This window comes from Balaenoptera musculus, chromosome 7 (assembly GCF_009873245.2).
Source record: "Balaenoptera musculus isolate JJ_BM4_2016_0621 chromosome 7, mBalMus1.pri.v3, whole genome shotgun sequence".
NCBI classification, from domain to species: Eukaryota; Metazoa; Chordata; class Mammalia; order Artiodactyla; family Balaenopteridae; genus Balaenoptera; species Balaenoptera musculus.
The window spans coordinates 96,764,599-96,782,673 of NC_045791.1; the positions used below are offsets into that span (position 1 = coordinate 96,764,599).

Consider the following 18,075-nt stretch of genomic DNA (forward strand, 5'->3'; position numbering starts at 1 on the left):
AGAACAGTCCCTGGAGCATGTGCCACATTCTATATTTAAACCTGAGTGTTATAAAGCAGAAACTAACACACCATTGTAAAGCAATTATACTCCAATACAGATGTTTAAAAAAAAACAAAAATTTGAGTGTCGTTGGGAAAAGATTTGTGGTACAAGAAAGTAAAGGCATGTTTGAAATCCTAATTATTTTTGTGAAATCTTGTTCATAGAGTCAAAACCTCTAGAAAGAAGCTGTCTTGCTAAATATCAAAATTGTTTCCAATGTGAGATGAACCTAAATGTCAATTCATCCCATCCTTTGCTGGAGTAGTTTCTGACAAATGACACCAGCATTTCAACCTCTTCTCATTGGTCCTTTCCAACTAGAGGGGAAACAATTTGAAGTAAGATTTCCAAATGAGTTTAAACTTCTTTTAAGGCAATGTTAATTGGATACCTGCTAGAAGCTGGGCATGTGATTTCACATTTGATCTTCACTATAAACTTGTGAGGATTAAATAGGCTGATGTGATGTGGGTAATGGTTAAGAACATGGACCCTAAAGCCAGTTACCCCCCAGCTCAAGGATTGGCTCTGGCCCGGTGCCTGATTTTGTAAATAATGTTTTATTGGGACACAGCCACGCCCATTTACATGTTGTCTATGGCCGCTTTTGCTTTACAAATGCAGAGTTGCATGCTGCAATGTCGTCCTCTTTTGATGTAGTACTCCAGAGCAGGGAATGGCATACTTTTTCTGGAGAGATCTAGATGGTGAATATGTTTGCTGTGCAGGCAACTCTGCCAAAGGAACTCCACTCTGCTGTGGTTCTGGGAAAGCAGTCTTAGGCAACACACACACACAGATGAGTGGGCCTTTGTTCCAATAAAACTTCTTTACAGACACTGACATTTGAATTTTATATAATTTCCAAATCTCACAAAATATTATTTTTTGATGATTTTCAGCCCTTTAGAAATAGAAAAAAAACATTCTTAGGGGGTTTCAAAGCGGAGGATCAGGATTTGGGCTCTGGTTTGCCAACCCCTGCTCTAAAGCACTAACAGAAGCCAGATATTTGTCCCTCAAAAATATCAACAGATATTTCCCCAATCTGCTCCTTCCTGTTTAAGCTTATAGGAAATGCCGATCCTTCACATCTCATTTGGGTTTAGCAACCTGTTACCATCCCCACAATCGCCAGGACTGTGCTTTCTGCTTGCTAATTTGATCTCGAACCACACTTGAGGCCCATCCCACGCTGTCCCTCCCCACCAGCTATAGGCCAGAACCGCTCCAGTATGACCCTTGCACTACATCACCTTTCCTATTAAGCCAAACTGGACTTCTTGCAATCTCTACTTCCTTCTTGTTTCTTTGCACTTTTAGGCATAATTACACAATAGTCCCACGCAACTAAGAGGCAGGATTTTATATATTGAAGCTAAGGACGCTTGCATGGGCCCTTTCCAAAGCTTGATTCTTCATTTGATATGCATAGATTTGTAGGTTTTTTTCCTGAAATCACACAAAAATTGTCTAAGCTTCAGACTGCACCAAACCTGCCCCACTCCACCATGCCTGGAGCACACCGCTTAACACAATTGCTCTAAGATGTTTCCCTTTCTTCCAACATCTCCTTGAAGCTGTCCTCTTACCATCTAGAAGACAGGTAGCAATTATACCCAGTGGGGATGAGAATTCCCACCGTTCCCCATTATCCCACTCAAATAACATAATATGTCTAATTAAAAGACAGCCAGGAAAGAGAGAATGGGAACTTACCAGTTGAGTAATAAAAGACAGAATGCCTCTTGTACTTAGTTATTTTCTTTTCTCTTCTCATTATTTTGGTTTTATTAACTTTATCACTACTTGACAAAGAACATTCACTGATTGTTTTTACTGTAAATAAATGTGTTCATCAACAGACGGGGTATTGAATATCTGTGCTGTGCAGTGGCATTACAATGAGGCTCCTGCCACTTTATCGTCAATGTGGTATTTTCTTGCCGTTTTCTTAATGGTCCATCCTAGGGAACAAGGCCAGTCTGACAAGCAGCACCAATTCATCTGATGACAAAGCCACTAGGATTCTTCACAAGAGGCCCCAGAGGGCCTTTTATAACTGTCTATCCTCTGAGAATAGTGCTGAGACCCCTGTGTTCCCAGCATGGAGCGATGGAACCAAACAAAGACAGGTCGGGGATGGAACTCTGAGAAGGTGGGCATTGCTATGAAGTCATAAAATCTGGTTTTCAAGCATGGCACTAGAGCAGAGTTTCTCAATCTTGGCACTATGGACTTTTCAGACCAGAAACTTCTTTGTCGTGGGGCAGTCCTTTGCCTTCTAGGATGTTTAGCAGCTTCCCTGGACTTCACCCAGTAGATGCAATAGCACTGCCCCCTCCTCCTAGCTTTGACAACCAAAAACGTCTCCCAACGTTGCCAAATGTCTGGGGAGGGGTGTGGAACACCTATCCTAGAAGTACAGCTTGGAGGGATGGAGGAGAGGCAGGATTCAGATGCGTTCTGATAATTCTGCTGAAGCATTTTTGGAAGGTTTTCCCACTCTTGGAATTGCCTTAAGAGCCAGTTTCTGAACAACATATGGAAATGAAGCCCTACTTCAAGCCCATGCTTCATTGCTCATGGCTATATTCCTGGAATCACAGAATTTTAAAATTAGAAAAGATCTTAGAGGTTAGCTAGGTTCAAATAATTATGTAACCCACTGAATATCTGAACTTGTCCAAGCTCAGCGTGTTAAAGATGTTTTGTCACTAGGACATGACATCCGTGCTAAAGAGAGATTATCAGACGTATTTCATTGTAAAGTATCTAGAACAGCATCATATGCAAAGTAAAAGTCAAAATGTTATAGTTGTCCTGGGTGCAACTTGGGGTAAGTAGAGAATATCAGCCATAGGGGTTCATCACGATTTAAAACAAACAAAAGAACCTAGAGTATGGTCCAGCCCCAGAGCTGGGAGACAGGTGTGGGGGGAGGTTTAGGGGGTGCAGAGTGAAAACTGGTTTGGTGATATTAAGGTCTACTGCCGGCTGCCATCACAGCATTTTTAGCAAAAACAGTCACAGTTTTGTTGCTTGGTCAGGAAAACCTTGTTTCATTTATACAGCATTTCTCTCTCCTAGAGACACATCCTGCATTCATTTCCCTGAGATGGTCCACTTAAGTAAAAGTAAACTGAAGGAAAATCATCTAGAAAACAAATCACCCAGCGGTCTGCTTATTCATTTTTCATAAGCATCAAAACCATCTCTTCCTAAACAAAACACAGAACAAAAACCATCTCTTCCTAAATAAAAGATGGAAGATGGAGGAAGGAAAAAGAGTTTTCAAGGGATTCTCATTTTGTTCCATTTGGACTGCAATGGAGGAAAGTAAGTGTAGGGAGAACATCCATTTTCCTTGTCTGATGTTTTCCTCTGGGGCTACTTCCGCTGAAGCCTCCCCATCCTCGCCTTCTCCTCACCTCTACTTCATGCTCTTGGCCTGGGGGGTGGGCGGGGGCTTAGGAAGAGGATCTGGGAGAAGTCCTACGTCCTCAGCTCAACCCTCGCTGCTCCCTCGGACCTGCCTCCTTGCACAAAGCATCTGACATTAGGGTGACCTGAGCAGAGCAGGCTCTGTCCTGGCGAGGAGCCTGCAGTCAGCCAGCTGGGTTACACTGTCCCTGGGTGACACTGGGGCCGTGTCACCAGAGCCAGCCCTTTGGGCTATAGATACAAAGCTCACATCCTTTCATCAGCTGTTCGGCAATAAAGCTGGCACTCTGAGTTCCCTTTGTCTTGTCTTCTGTGTCAGTTGGGTTTGAACTCAGGAGGGGAGGAAAAGGGTGTTATTAGCCCCTTAAGACACCAACTGTAAGACTGGGGTTAGAATGGTTTAAATAACCACGTGAGAACACTGGCCCATTCACACCACATCCCACAACTACATGATCAAAGCCCAGTTAGAGCCCCATCTCCAGGCTCAGATACTCAGAGTCTGGTTTCACAAATGGGGAGATGCCAAGCTGACTACAGGAATGCTATTAAGTACCTAATAATTTTAAAAGAAAGCAACTTTCTCCTTTTGGGAGCAGGATTCTCCCCAAGTTCAAGTGCTGGCTCTGATACGAGCTTAGGTGAGTTTCACCTTCACGGTGCTGTTCAACTGTGACGGTCTCAGAGGTGGTGATGATAAACCAGGAATTCTAGGTTTTGTGTTTGCTTTTAAATATGTTACCACCGGTGAGAGAAAGAGCCCTGTGAAAACAGAGCAAAAATGCAGAGCCATGAAACTCGGTGGCCTCTAGGTGGTTAAAGCTAACATTCATTTATTCTATGTATTCCTTATAGAGTGAGACATCATTGCCTATAGAGGTCCCTAAGGGATTTAATTTAATGAAATGATCAGAACAACAGCAGTTAGAATATAATTGTGTGTGCGTAAATATGCATAGGGGAGCTTTGATAGAGTTTATGGTTGCTACATCCATCCAGAATTTTGGCCTACATTATTAATCGGCACTACTATGAAGAAAAGGTTTGTTAGTCAAAGATAAACCGTCCCGATGATTTTGAATGAGTGAACTCCAAATCGCTGTGGGATAATGAGGTGGCACCGTGCACACATACAACTCTCTAATAAGCAGGAGCTTTCTGGCCGGTCACATAGGAGGTCTCCTTATTGAAAGATTTATTTTTAATTTTGAACAGCTTCCCAGCATTACCCTTTATGAAAATTAAAATAAGGAGCTGGAATTTTGTCCTATTCAGCAAACCTCCTGGCAGGACTGCTCGCCGTGTCAGAGAAAACCTCATTGTGTCAGAGGAATTCCCTGTCCACCCTTTCCCTAGATCTAGAAGAATTACACCTACTTTTTTAATAAAACTTTGACTTTGTTTCCTTCCCAGGTGTAATGTTTTTGCACATTTTCTTCTTCTGGAGGATTTTTGGCCTGTCTTCCTTGTGTTCTTTGTGCCTTCTGGCTTGGTAGGGGTTGACATAGTCCCTTGGCTTGAATCTTTAAGTATACAGAGTCAGAGAAGTCTCCCCACAAAATCTGTGGGAGCCAAGCCTGTCCTCAGCACATCTCCCAGAGGCTACCCTCCGCCAAAGAGAATGACTTCACCTTGTACAGCTGAGGCTTCAAAGGTCCATTCTTAGTTTTAATTCCATTAAGAACACAAAGTAGTGATGTACTGGAGGACAGCCGGAAGAATACAGGGGGGCTGAACATAAGAATATTGATTGAATCATCAACCAGATTCTCTAGGGGTGCAAAGACCACTCTGCACCTTCTTGGCTCCCTGTAACTCAGAGACACTCAACATCCTAGGTTTCCCAGGATCTATGTGCAATATTTCCATTGCCTTCTTCCAAAAGACAACTAATAAAAAGCTGGCATTCACAGAGTCCTTGTGATGCTATCAAAACCTCCTAAATTGGGCTTCCCTGGTGGCACAGTGGTTAAGAATCCACCTGCCAATACAGGCGACACAGGTTCGCGCCCTGGTCCGGGAAGATCCCACATGCCGCGGAGCAAGTAAGCCCGTGCGCCACAACTACTGAGCCTGTGCTCTACAGCCATGAGCCACAACTGCTGAGCCCGTGTGCCACAACTACTGAAGCCCGTGCACCTAGAGCCCGTGCTCCACAACAAGGGAAGCAACTGCAATGAGAAGCCCACGCGCAGCAACGAAGACCCAAAGCAGCCAAAAATAAATAAATTAATTAATTAAATAAATTGATAAAAAAATAATTTAAAAAAAACCCCAAAACCTCCTAAATCATACTAGCTTTGGTAGAGAAATAAAAGCGACAACCACAACAGTGTTCACATCCTAGACGTGCAGAAATAAAAGGCAAAAACATAACCAGAGGATCTGTTCACACCACATATTTTTAAAGACTGGTCACATCTGTGTAACTGAAACTACCTTCTGGGAAGATCTGCCAGTCTAGCACCAATTCAAAATCTTCCCTCAGTCTTAACTTTTTATTTATTCTAGAGAGTTCAGGGAAAAGTGGAAAAAGAATGACTTTGGATTGGGATACTGGAATACTTCTCACTATGGAGTCAATTAGTACAGATATATTTTACTTAACTATTGAGTGCACTTACTGAAACATTCATCTAAGGGAGAAGTGCAGTAAGAGGCGATAGGATTGTTGGCAATTTATGATCCTTTTCTGATGAAGTGGGTTGTTCTTAATTAAGAGCTTCACAAAAGGATAAAGCACAGTCCTTTTTTCCTCCTCCCCTTTAAATCCTCAGAAATAAATAACATGGAGGTGGCAATGTGAAACATGTGGTAGAAATCCAGAATGGAAAATTATCATGAGAAAGTGTGGAAACTTCTTTGGGGGAAGAATGGGAGTAAGTGGGTCAGGAGCAGAGCCTAGAGATCTAGATTCTAACTCACACTTTGGAATATCTGATATTCAAGATTGGATAACAGTTCTGCAATTAGCTCAGCAGAAACTCTCCATGAACAGAAAATGCTTTCCTGTCATCTGAATTAGAAGAGGAAAGTGATGCAGGAAACAAGGTAAATTAACTCTCCTCCTCCACCTGTCAAGTGTGAATTTAACTATGAAAGTGGCTACAAAAGTAGGATGTGTTTGAAGGAACATTTTGTCAACCACACAGAGCAAGCTACCCATTAAACCATTCATTGTTCACAGGCTTACCACCTGGTGATTCCAATAAAGACCCGTGTCAATTATTTTTTAATTTTTAAAATAAAAAAACAAGATCAAAACTACATCCACTAATGCTGTTGTTGGAAAATACAGCAAATGCCCATATAGCACTCTGTGTTGGTAAAAATCAATTTTATATTCCTAAATAATATGTAAATGAGCTGATATCTGACCATGACCTTGTGATTAAAATGGCCAAGACGCATCCCTTACAAGAGAAGTCTAGCATGGAGTGACCCAACTCATGTCATCTGTTTTCAACCAGACACTGTCTTAGACTTCATTTAATCTCCACCACCTAGTACAATGCATGTTACTCAGTTGGTATCCAAAAAAATATCTGCTGAATGAATAAACAGCCTTCTAAGTATCTTTTGTATTATAATGCAGCTCACAGGTTTATGATTAGATCCCTGTAGTTCTTCTTCAACTGGAGAACTTTAGCATCCTTCATGGATATCAACACAAGCTCTTTCTCCATAAATGTTTAGATAAACGACAAAGTGGATCCAATCCCTACCTGCTTGGTTGGTGGTCACAGTGACGGACACAGACTGGTCTGGGCTAGGGTTATACTTGGACACGCCATTCACTGCCCAGATTTCAAACGTGTAGTTGGTATGAGCCAGGAGGTCAACGATGGAGACCTTGGTGGACTTCAGTCCGTTCTGCTGCGGGGTGTAGTGGACCCCACTTCCGCAGGGTCGGCACTTGCTGGAGTCACCCGTTCCACATTTCTTGCACACGACATTGTAGGAAATATCCTGGCGGCCACCCGTGTTCTGAGGACTGCTCCATTCCAAGTTCACTGAAGTCTCATTGACATTTGAAATCAAGTTTAGAGGAGCAGATGGTGGACCTGGAGAAAGAAAAAGAAAAAAACAACAAAACATACTATCACACCAAGAATTGAAACTAGCCTCTGGAACCTCATGGAGCTTATATTCTTCTCTGCAGCTACAAGAAGCAAGATGGGCCTGTTTGGCAAAGAAAGCCAAAAGCAAATCAAGCCAGCAAAAATCTTTTAAAAGAGCAATATGATAGGGAATTCCCTGGCGGTCCAGTGTTTAGGAGTCCATGCTTCCTCTGCAGGGGGCACATGTTTGATCCCTGGTTGGGGAATTAAGATCCCACAAGCCGTGCAGCCAAAAAAATTAAAAAAAAAAAAAAGAGCAATATGATTGAAGGCTGTATGTGTGAGTGTCATTCTCCTTCCTGAACAAACAAATGTAACATTGACTGCCACTCTGAGACTTGAAACAATTCTACATCAAATGGGCTCCAAGCCTGACTTTCCCTCTGAAGTGGCCAGGCTTTTTTTCTCATAACTTATCTAGTCTTAATCTAATCATCTGAAAGATGGGTATACGAATATGCTTCTAATTCCCAGGGCTGTTGTGGGACTCTGGTAAATTAATGGTTATATACCGCTTCTGAAGATAAATGATGATTCCTAAGTACAGTGCGTCATCAATATGGAATAAAATTAACTACACTGTATAGATACGCCTCTTCAGTCTGACATGGCAGTTGAGAGTTAAGCTGTTTATGGGTAATTAAGTAGGAACTGGTTTAATGTGGTTGCAGGGATGTCGAAGGTACAGTTGTTGAGAAATCTCAACTCCAGGGCAGGGATTGTGCAAAGACTCCCAAGACCCCATGTCCTGTCCTTCAGCTGACCAGGGCTGCACCAGCCTCTTCTTATGATACACATTTCCACTGACGTCAAAGGTTTCCAAAATATGTCTGGTGGCAGTGGCTGTTTTGAAACAGAACAACTGATTGCAAACAACATAAATGGCTGGTTTAAAAATAGTAACAATAAATAAGGCCACAGACTCACGATGAACCATCTCGATTCTTGCTGTAGATTAGTCTCTATGCCAAGATGTTGTGACACAAACTGTCTTCAGGGAGAAGAATCAGGGTGAAACAGAAACGGGGGAATTTTTCTAGCCTGAGCTGATTCCAAAGGTCTAAAAGATACCTGCTGCACTGTAAGAAAAAATATTGACTCACTGCAACAATTGGAAGGTTCTCTCTTTTCTTTCCTCTTTCCCATTTTGGTGTTCCAAGAAAAGAGCCAAAGCAAGTTTCAATGACAATCTGAGGCTTCTTGCTTATTGTTTCTATTCTACTTCTAATATATTTGTAATGACTGCTTTCAGGGAAATGTGTCCATGTTCCCCAGAAAAAGGAGGTTAACCGGAAACCTGCATGAGGTCAGGAGACGCTTTACTTAGTCAACCATAATGGAATATACTGTTCCAGACTAGCCATTGCCAGAGAATTGGAAGAGGTAACTTTTATGAATAAGGAGTCATAGTCAGTATTTACTACTTAGTTCACAGTGATGAATGGCTAAAGGATTTTGGTAATAATATTGAATAAGGGTAATTCACTCTCCTTTTCGCTTTATGCAACTTAATTGAAGACTTTATTTTAACAAGGTAAGCAGGACCTCCCCATCTCCCTGGGAGACTAATTACCGACAACCTCTCTCTCTTAGTGTTAAGACCTGGTCCCCATCCTGAGAACTTAAAGGAAAGACAGTGCTGTAAAATTTGTGTTAAAGGTAAGATTGCCCCCACAGAAGTCCTCAGAAAGAAAGCACAAATTTCCTTCTTGTTTAGACTCCAAATTTATATCTTATGGTCCTTAGTAGAGTGATGGAAAACAATAGGATTAAGTAAATGTTTTTTTGAATAAATGATTAGAGCTATTTGAAATCACAGACTCCTAGAGCCAGATAAGATGTTAAAGATCATTTGGCTAAATAGTCTTATTTTATAGATGAGGAAATTGAGAGTCAGAAAGCAGAGCTGATAATACTGAAAGTTCATGCAACCTAATTAGTGACAGAGTCCAACTAAAATCCCAAAGTACTAACTCCCACACTCTGGGGTTATTTCCACATTAAAGGTAAAATAACAACAAAATCAGTAGCTTCTCAGCTGCATCACACGGGGAGATCAGCTTGGTGCTCTGTGACCACCTAGAGGGGTGGGATAGGGAGGGTGGGAGGGAGACGCAAGAGGGATCGGGTATGGGGATATTTGTATACATATAGCGGATTCACTTTGTTATACAGCAGAAACTAACACAACATTGTAGAGCAATTATACTCCAATAAAGATGTTAAAAAATAAAAATCAGTAGCTTCAGCCGAAGTTTGAGAGGTAAAGATAGGAAAAGGGAAGGTGTATCTTCAATCCTGTTCAAATTCTGTAGATGTTTCTTTCCATCATAGTGAAATTGATTGCTAGTCTGCCGCTGAAGTTGACCACAGCTTGGTTCATAAAATGGGTCAAGCCACTGGTTCTTATTTTGCTGTGACTTTCAGGGTTAAATACGAGTGACTCTTAAATCCATTAACCTCCTTGCCAAGGTTCCTAGTCCACTTTCACATGGGAAAATGTGACACAATGAATCAAGCACAGAAGCAAAAAGTCAGTAATTAGTATGTAGGACGGGGCATGGCAGTGTCTAAACAGAGAAGAAATGGAGCAGAAAACTAAGTGGTCACAGGACTCAGAGATATAACGCTGCCACATGAAAAAAAATACAAAGATGCTGCAGGGTTTCAAAATGGAGGGCTGGCATGAAAACAAGATGCAGTGCGGAAGAGCCTTCTTCCTTTGGTCAGTGATTCTTAAAGAATCTACCCTGGGGCAAATGCTCAACAGAAGACAGAGAACTAAGCACGTTCAAGTTCAATGCTGCCTCCATGAATGGTTTGGTGAGTCGTACTGCATATGTTTTATGTTTTGTTGCCATAAGGAGTGACGGTTACACAGGGGCATAAACCTGGGAAAGCACACTTGCTTTTTAAATTAAAATCACAATGGTGGTTGTATTGTATTTGAGTTTTTTCTTTTTAAAAAATTTTTGCCAATTAAAAGATGGTAAACACATCACGTGTGTTTCCATGTATAGGGAAGGGCCATCTCTTCCTCAGAAAAGAAAGTATCCTCTTCTCAAGAAAATGAAAAAAAAGCATGGCCTTTAATACAGCCAAGTCAATCTGGGCCCAATGGTCATACTTAACAGCAGCATCTTAAAATAATTACCTGTAGAGAGGACTAAAGAGAATAAAACAGGCAACATGAGTAACACTGAGTTTTCTCAATAAACACAAGGCATCCAGAAGGAAAAAAACTTAACTCTTAGATTATCTTGTCTTCTTTTTTTTAAGTATTGAAACCCAGCAGGACCCTGTAGGGCCTTCCTGGGGACAGATCCCCATGGCCCCTCTCTCTTGTTTGTAGAAAAGCTTTAGCCTCCTAGGCCTTCCCCGAGTTCCAAAGAGCAAATTTAATCAGAGAAGTGAGAATATGCAGAAACAAAGGAAAACAGTCAAGCAAGACAAAATAATAATAGCTTAGCCATAAAACAAAGTCAAGGACCTTTAATTCCTCCTCAGGGGCTACAGATAATATCCTGAACCATAACCTTGACTTGTTCTGCAGATACTAAAACCCCCATCAGGTACAAGAAGTTAATTGCATGCTGACACAAGCACTAGACCCCAGGCCAGTTGGAACCAGAAGGTCGATGACTGAGATTCCCAAAACATCACCCTGTTACCTCACCGTCAACCAATCAGAGAATTGAGCATGAGCTGATCACATACCCCGAGACTCTCTCCCTCACACTGTCTTTAGAAACCCTTCCCTGAAAGTCATCAGAGAGTTCCAGTCTTTTGAGTATTAGCTGTCCATTCTCCTCACTTGGGGCCTGGCAATAAATGCTGTACTTTCCTTCACCACAACCTTGTGTCAGTAGATTGGTTTTGCCACAGGTCAGGTGAGCGGGCCCAAGCTTGGTTCGGTAATAGCATCATATCTAGATACTTAGGAACAATTAAATTTCTGACAAATGCTTGCCTCTCTCATCAGAAGTATGCCCACCTCTAAATGTCTCCAATTTCAAATATGAGATTTATAACTAATAGGGATAATCGTACCATTTAATTTTCTAGTCTCCATATTGACATTGTATGTACCAAGCATACACCAACATCAGGTAGCTGCAGGTCATTGTGAATTATAGGGTTTTATGTCTTCCCAAACTGCCCACTACTAGCCTCAATGTAGGACTGGCAGTAATCCTGCTTATGAGATTATTCCATATTCAGGGCATTATCTCTATTTCCTATTCTGTTTGGAACATGTAAAGGGGTCTTGCTAATCGGACACCCAGTACATATCTGTTTCATCACAGTCTGTGTGCTCCTCAAGAGAAGAATTGATGTCTTCCTCATTTCCCAGTATCTCCCATGATTCTTAGTTCAGAGCAAGCTCAATATACTTTTGAGGAGTCATGAATGACCGGATGGAAAGCTAACAAGGTCCTCTAATGCATCTTCTGCCCATCTACCTACAATGTTATTTTAAGCCTGTGAATTAATACAAGCTTCTCTGAGATAAGGCTGTACTAGCCAGCTTTTCACATACTGATTCATTACCATTAAGCCCTGTAAAGGACTATCTCAGTGTAGCTAGTTTAATTCAAGTTCCTCTTTTCTACATTTTAAAAGTACTTTGAAACAAGTAGGGACGGCTATGTATCATATAGAGGTGGTTTCTTCTGTTAGGAGGGACTGTGGAGTCATTCAATTACTCAACAAATATTTATTGTGTCCAGTATTTGTCACCTGCTCTAGAGGAGGGAGGAAAAAGAAATATTCTGATTCATTTTGATACTTTCCTGGATAGTTGAAGGAAGGGGCAGGAAATCAAAGGGGGAAGGAAGAGACTAAAGGAAGTTAAATATGGACTATGTGAGCACCAGGAAGATGGAAGGGCAAGTACTCTCTCCTCTCTTGTTTTTATAGCTCCACAACCAGCCAGTATGGCTGGAAATTTAAAATATGGGCTCTGTCAATTGAAGTTTTGTTAATTTGGGATTGGTTATTATGACTTTTCTTCCTCCATCTTGACTTCAGATAATGATTTCTTCAGGCATGAAGCTATGGAAAACTTTATCTCTGAAAACAGTTAATTTTAACGGTTTCATGGGCCTTTTCCTTATTAGCCTTTATAGAAGTATGGTTTTTCTTTTTTTTTTTATTAATTAATTTATTTATTTTAGGCTGTGTTGGGTCCTCGTCTCTGTGCGAGGGCTTTCTCTAGTTGCGGCAAGCGGGGGCCACTCCTCATCGCGGTGCACGGGCCTCTCACTATCGCGGCCTCTCTTGTTGCGGAGCACAGGCTCCAGACGCGCAGGCTCAGTAGTTGTGGCTCACGGGCCCAGTCGCTCCACGGCACGTGGGATCCTCCCAGACCAGGGCTCGAACCCGTGTCCCCTGCATTGGCAGGCAGACTCTCAACCACTGCGCCACCAGGGAAGCCCTGGTTTTTCTTTTAATTTTACTTTTATGAGCAAAATTAAGACATTTTAAAATACAAATCAATCAAATACTGAAGTATATTTAAGGGGATAATAAATATCCTTCCTTTACATTTTTGGTTTTATTTGCAAAACCTGCTTGATATTCACACATAAGCCTAAGGTTCTCTCTTCCTGCATCAAAGAATGGGGCTAGTGTGCTAAACTATTTTAAAGTTCTCATGTTTAGAATGCCTTCCACATTTTTAACATAATTTAGCGGCATGGGTAATAGCTTAACTACTAGAACAAGAAGTCAAAGGCAATAACCCTTAACTTACTAACCCTTTAGAACAACATTCAACAAACCTCTGTAAAGGGTCAGATAGTCAATATTTTAGCCTTTATGGGCTATATGGTCTCTCTAGAAACTGTTCAACTCTGCATGGTACCTTGAAAGCAATCATAGACAATACCTAAACAAATGCATATGACTGTGTCCCAAGAAAATTTTATTTGCAAAAACAAGGGCAGCTGAATTTGACCCTCAGGCCATAGTTTACCAAGCTCTGCTACAGGGACTTTGATAGAGCAAAGCACTCTCTTCCCAGAAAGATGATCACTCATAATTTTGCACATAATTCTAGGGACTTCAAGCATTGGGATCACACCCCTGATTTACACACTTATACAGGTCAGGTAACAACTCTGGTTTCTGAAGTCCAAGTTACACCTACTTTCTTTGATTAAGGAAGGAATAAAATACAGAAACTATTATGGCCTATTTTTTGGGTTTCTCATTGCTCTGACAGAAATGGCCTCTGTATTTCTTGCCACTGTGGATAAATTTAATGAACATCCATTTGCTTCACTGGTGTGAAAGACTTTCTGTATTGCACAGCAGGTACTGGTGGAAGGTGCTACAATGGGTAATTATTATTTTCTAGTGGGATGTCAACTTGCATTCAGTTGACAGGAGTTTGACAGTATGAAGTCCCCAAGAAACTGTGGCCAAATTACAGCAGAAGCAAAGGACTATCACATCATATCATGTTACATCATAAAAGAAATCTTGATCTTCCTTAACCTATCATGTGCTTTCCTCTGGGAAAAGACAAGCTTTCAGAAATGAACCACACACTATCTAGAGAAATTAAATGAATGTGACATTTAAGAAGGGCAATATTCCAAGCATCAAAGAAAATTCCAGTAATTCCGCAGATCGTAATTCTTCCCTCCCATGTATTAGAGTAAAGTGTAATTCCCGAGTAATTTAGGAAGCATACTTCATGGCTTATGCCAGGACTGAAAGTAGCCCATTTAGGACAACCTGATGTTTTACACATACACATGAAATCTGTAGGAGCCTTAATAAAATGGTTCAAAAAGGATCCGCCAACAGTAAATCCAAAGTCAAAAATACCTCCATTGTGAACTTGGAGTTCGTTATAAACCACCGCATGGAAAGTCTAGGTCAGGATAATTGCACCTTATGTACCCCATTCCAAAGTCACAAGTCAGGTAAAATTCACTTCTTCATTCTTAGAGCAAGTAACTGAAATTTCAGCAAAAGATGGAAACCCACTTTGAGAAATGCATCTAAAAGTAGGTTCTGCCAAAGGGTTTAAATCTATATGGACACAAGGTGAAATGTGCCACATAAACCTGAAATTTCTGTTACTTACAACAACTGGAATTAAAGTGCCAGCAGACTCCAGGACCAAAGGGTAAAAATAAGTCAAGTTTAAAACTCACATTGTTAGTAAAACTTTAAACATGCAACTCAAATTCTTTAGACTTGGTAGTTGTGCCTGGAATTCTGTCCCCTGGCTTCTTCACTAGCAGCCTCCTCCCCACCTCCCCCGCCCCCTGGGGGGGTGTCTCAGCTCAAATCTCACCTGACCACTCTCCGCAAAGTGAAATCCTTCCCTTTCCTCTATTTTAACCCTGTCTCATAATCTTTTTTTTTTCTTTCTTGTGACAATTTTACATTATCTTGTTTATTATTCCCATTAAAACAGAAGCTCTATGAAAACAGGAATCTTTTCTCTTTTCTGGTTGATGAGCATCTTCCAGCCCTTAGAAAAATGCCAAAGGTGTAGTAGATGCTTACTAAATATCTGCTGAACAAGTGAATGAATGATGATTCTTTAAGTCCAGTCCAGCTCACGCCTCAGAAGCGCCACAGCACTTGGGTATATCACATCTCAAAAGGCAAAGGTGATGGGGGAGGAAAAAAAGGCAATTACATGCTAAAAGCTTTCAAAAAAAGTCTGCAACCAGGGCTAGGAGATAGCTGCTAGGAAACCAAAGTAGCCAGGCTCAAGTATAAAGCAGCTTCCAAAGCTATCACACACTTTTAAAACTTAGCTGATTTTTAATCACCATTTTAAAATTCAATGCCTGTGCCATGAAATTAATTCTGGATATGGAAAGAAGCATTCCCCCAGAGCATGGGCAGAAACATAATTCTTAAATGATCAATTTCTTGACGCGCTACTGTCATGCTACTAAAATGCCGAGGCAACCAGGACAAGACAGAGCTTCCGAGGAAGAGGCACCTCGGGTCTTGAGTTCCATTTTGTAAGGCTTCATTAATCATGTACAACTTTTGGACTGTCAATAGTACTTCAGTGCCTTAGCTGTAAAACCCTGTAACCCTTCAGATAAGCCTTTGTTAATCTCTCTCCAGCTGAAAGACAGGTTGGTTATAAGGCAGAATAAACAGCTGGGGTGTGTAAGTTTTGACTCTGAAACAAAGTCCATGCACCCCCCCCCCCCCCGACAGTTATATATGTGTCACTACTAATTGCCTTCTCTCAGACTTTGCTGCCGTGGGTGAGTTTACATGAAGACTGCTGCTGGGACACCTCTTCCAAGATGTCTGCACAGTGCATAACCTTTTATAGCGGCAGTTAGTGTGTTTAACAATGAATAGAGTCAAAGCAGAACTGCCCATTATTAAAAAACAGAACCATTCCAACACATCAATCACTTATTACTGTCACGAAAAATTCTTGGTTTCCTGTAGAGGTAACTCCTTGCTGAAATTTTGCTACCACCTATTTTCTCGGTATATCTATTTTTCCTATTCTACACCCAGGAACCATCTGTCTTTTCTTTACTAGGTTAAATGCAGTTGGAGTTTCTTTATTTTAAGATGACTAGTTTATGGCTGAAGTGCTTTATACAGTTAACCCTCAGTTATCCATGAAGAAGTTACAATATGAAAGACCACGAAAGTAATTTTTTAAAGAAATTTTTAAGTATTTTGTTTTCGAATTAGCTAGCCTGTGAATTCATCTCTTGCAAAGTCCTTTTTCATCCTTTATCTCATTTAATCCCCATAATAAAATCTGGCAGAAAAGTATTTGTTACCCCAAGCAATCTGATGACCAAAAACTAAGATATGAAAAGTGAAGCAACTCACCCAAATTCGCACAGCCGATAATGTGCGAAGATAGGATCAGAAAGCCTGATTCAAAGGCTAAAACAACCCCCTTCCCAGAGATACGGACAATTGAAAGGAAAAATGAAGCATATCTACGAATTCTTTGTGAACCCAGCTGTGGACCCAGTGTTCTCACATTTCTCCTGGCTGCCCTGCCCTTCAGGCTGAAGTTCGCTGGCATTACCTCCTGGACGGTGCTCTTGTCTTAGCTGAGATATCCTCTCTGCCTGGTTCCTACATTCTACTCAAGAGTAGGAGCTTTTGTTAAAGATGCTTTCCTGGGTGGAAGGTCACGGGAGGGTGGGGGGCAATTCTATCTATGCAACAGGCCTCTCCCCTCAGTCCATCTTCTGCCGAGCTGTAGATGGCATGTAGAGCAAGAGTCAGCTATGACAGGAAAATCAAAATGCTGATAGCAGAGAAGCCATCCACTTCTCACCCCAGGGGATCTCAGGAAAGTGTCTAATTGACCTTGTTTCGCAGAAGCATGCTGTGCACAGCCGCTGTAGGACTTCCATGAGCAGTGTCAAAAGTGCTATCCGGAAAATGACGACGGGGCTCGGGTGATAACAAGCCATTCTTAATTATTCATGGTGGTGGAAAAATTGTAATAACCTGGCTAAATGACGCTGGCAGAAGGGTCAAGTCTTTCACTTGGGCACACATTCATGTTCCTCAAACATACGCATTTTTCGGCTGAATCCACATTGTATTATTAATCCCGATAAACTGTCCACATTGGACTGTTTATCTATTTAAAGCTAGAAGTGGGTTGGAGGCTAATGCGGAGGCTAAAATAGCATTTTTGAAAAATAACTCAATGAGCTGATATCTGATCTTTACTGAATACCTTAGAACTTTTAAAATTTTACCAAACGGCAAGTGATCAGCCTGGGGTCTGTCTAGTGCTTTCCATTAAGCACACTTGATGCTTTTTTTCCCCTTATATCCTTAATTGTCTTTAGACAAGAATCATGCACTTGGGTTCTTTAGAGGTAATTGTTTCTATTCACAGTCAAAATGCTGAAAGGTAACTTAAAAGGAAGAAACAAGGATGCGGTTTACTCACTAACTGATGTCAGACCTTGAGCTAGAGATCTAACTAAAGATGCAGCCTAAAAATGGAATGGGTAGAAGGCCGCATCTGAATCATGAAAATGTCTTTGGTTGTTTTGATCAGTTTTTATGGTCCAGAGGACAGGCACATTTGGTAGCCTATCAACTGGCTTAACTAACAGGCAGTGGGACCATATGTTCTGCCTTAAAACTACGTCCCATGATCTGGAAAAGGGGGAGTTGGTGTCTTAATTGAGTTTTTGTCCTATGGAATGCAGCATGAAACTACACTCTAATATTGCAAATTTTATAAGTCACATGAAATAACCAAACCTTAGATTCAAGAATTTTCATAAAAATATGTTCTCAAAAAAGGATTGATAACATAGACAATAAAATGTGAAGTGGTTAGGGATCAACCAATGGATCTTCTGAAACACTTTCATGAACAAAACTTTAGGAATCTTTGGCCATTATTCTCACTCTTCCACTAACTAGTCTGTCACCAACTGCACTCTCATTGATCAATTTCACAGAATGTCCT

At 41.1% G+C, this 18,075-nt stretch overlaps 1 protein-coding gene across 3 annotated transcripts in view; it reads right to left on the reverse strand.

Moving 5' to 3' along the window:
- Positions 1-18,075, reverse strand: part of EPHA4 (EPH receptor A4) — a 143,282-nt gene that overhangs the window by 55,306 nt on the left and 69,901 nt on the right. For all 3 annotated transcript variants that reach the window (XR_005020642.1, XR_005020643.1, XM_036858294.1), the window contains exon 5: positions 7,215-7,553. Coding sequence is in view for 1 of the 3 variants with exons in the window: in XM_036858294.1 (XP_036714189.1) it covers positions 7,215-7,553 (339 nt within the window). In the remaining 2 variants the exon portion in view is untranslated. The remainder of the gene's footprint in view (positions 1-7,214; positions 7,554-18,075) is intronic.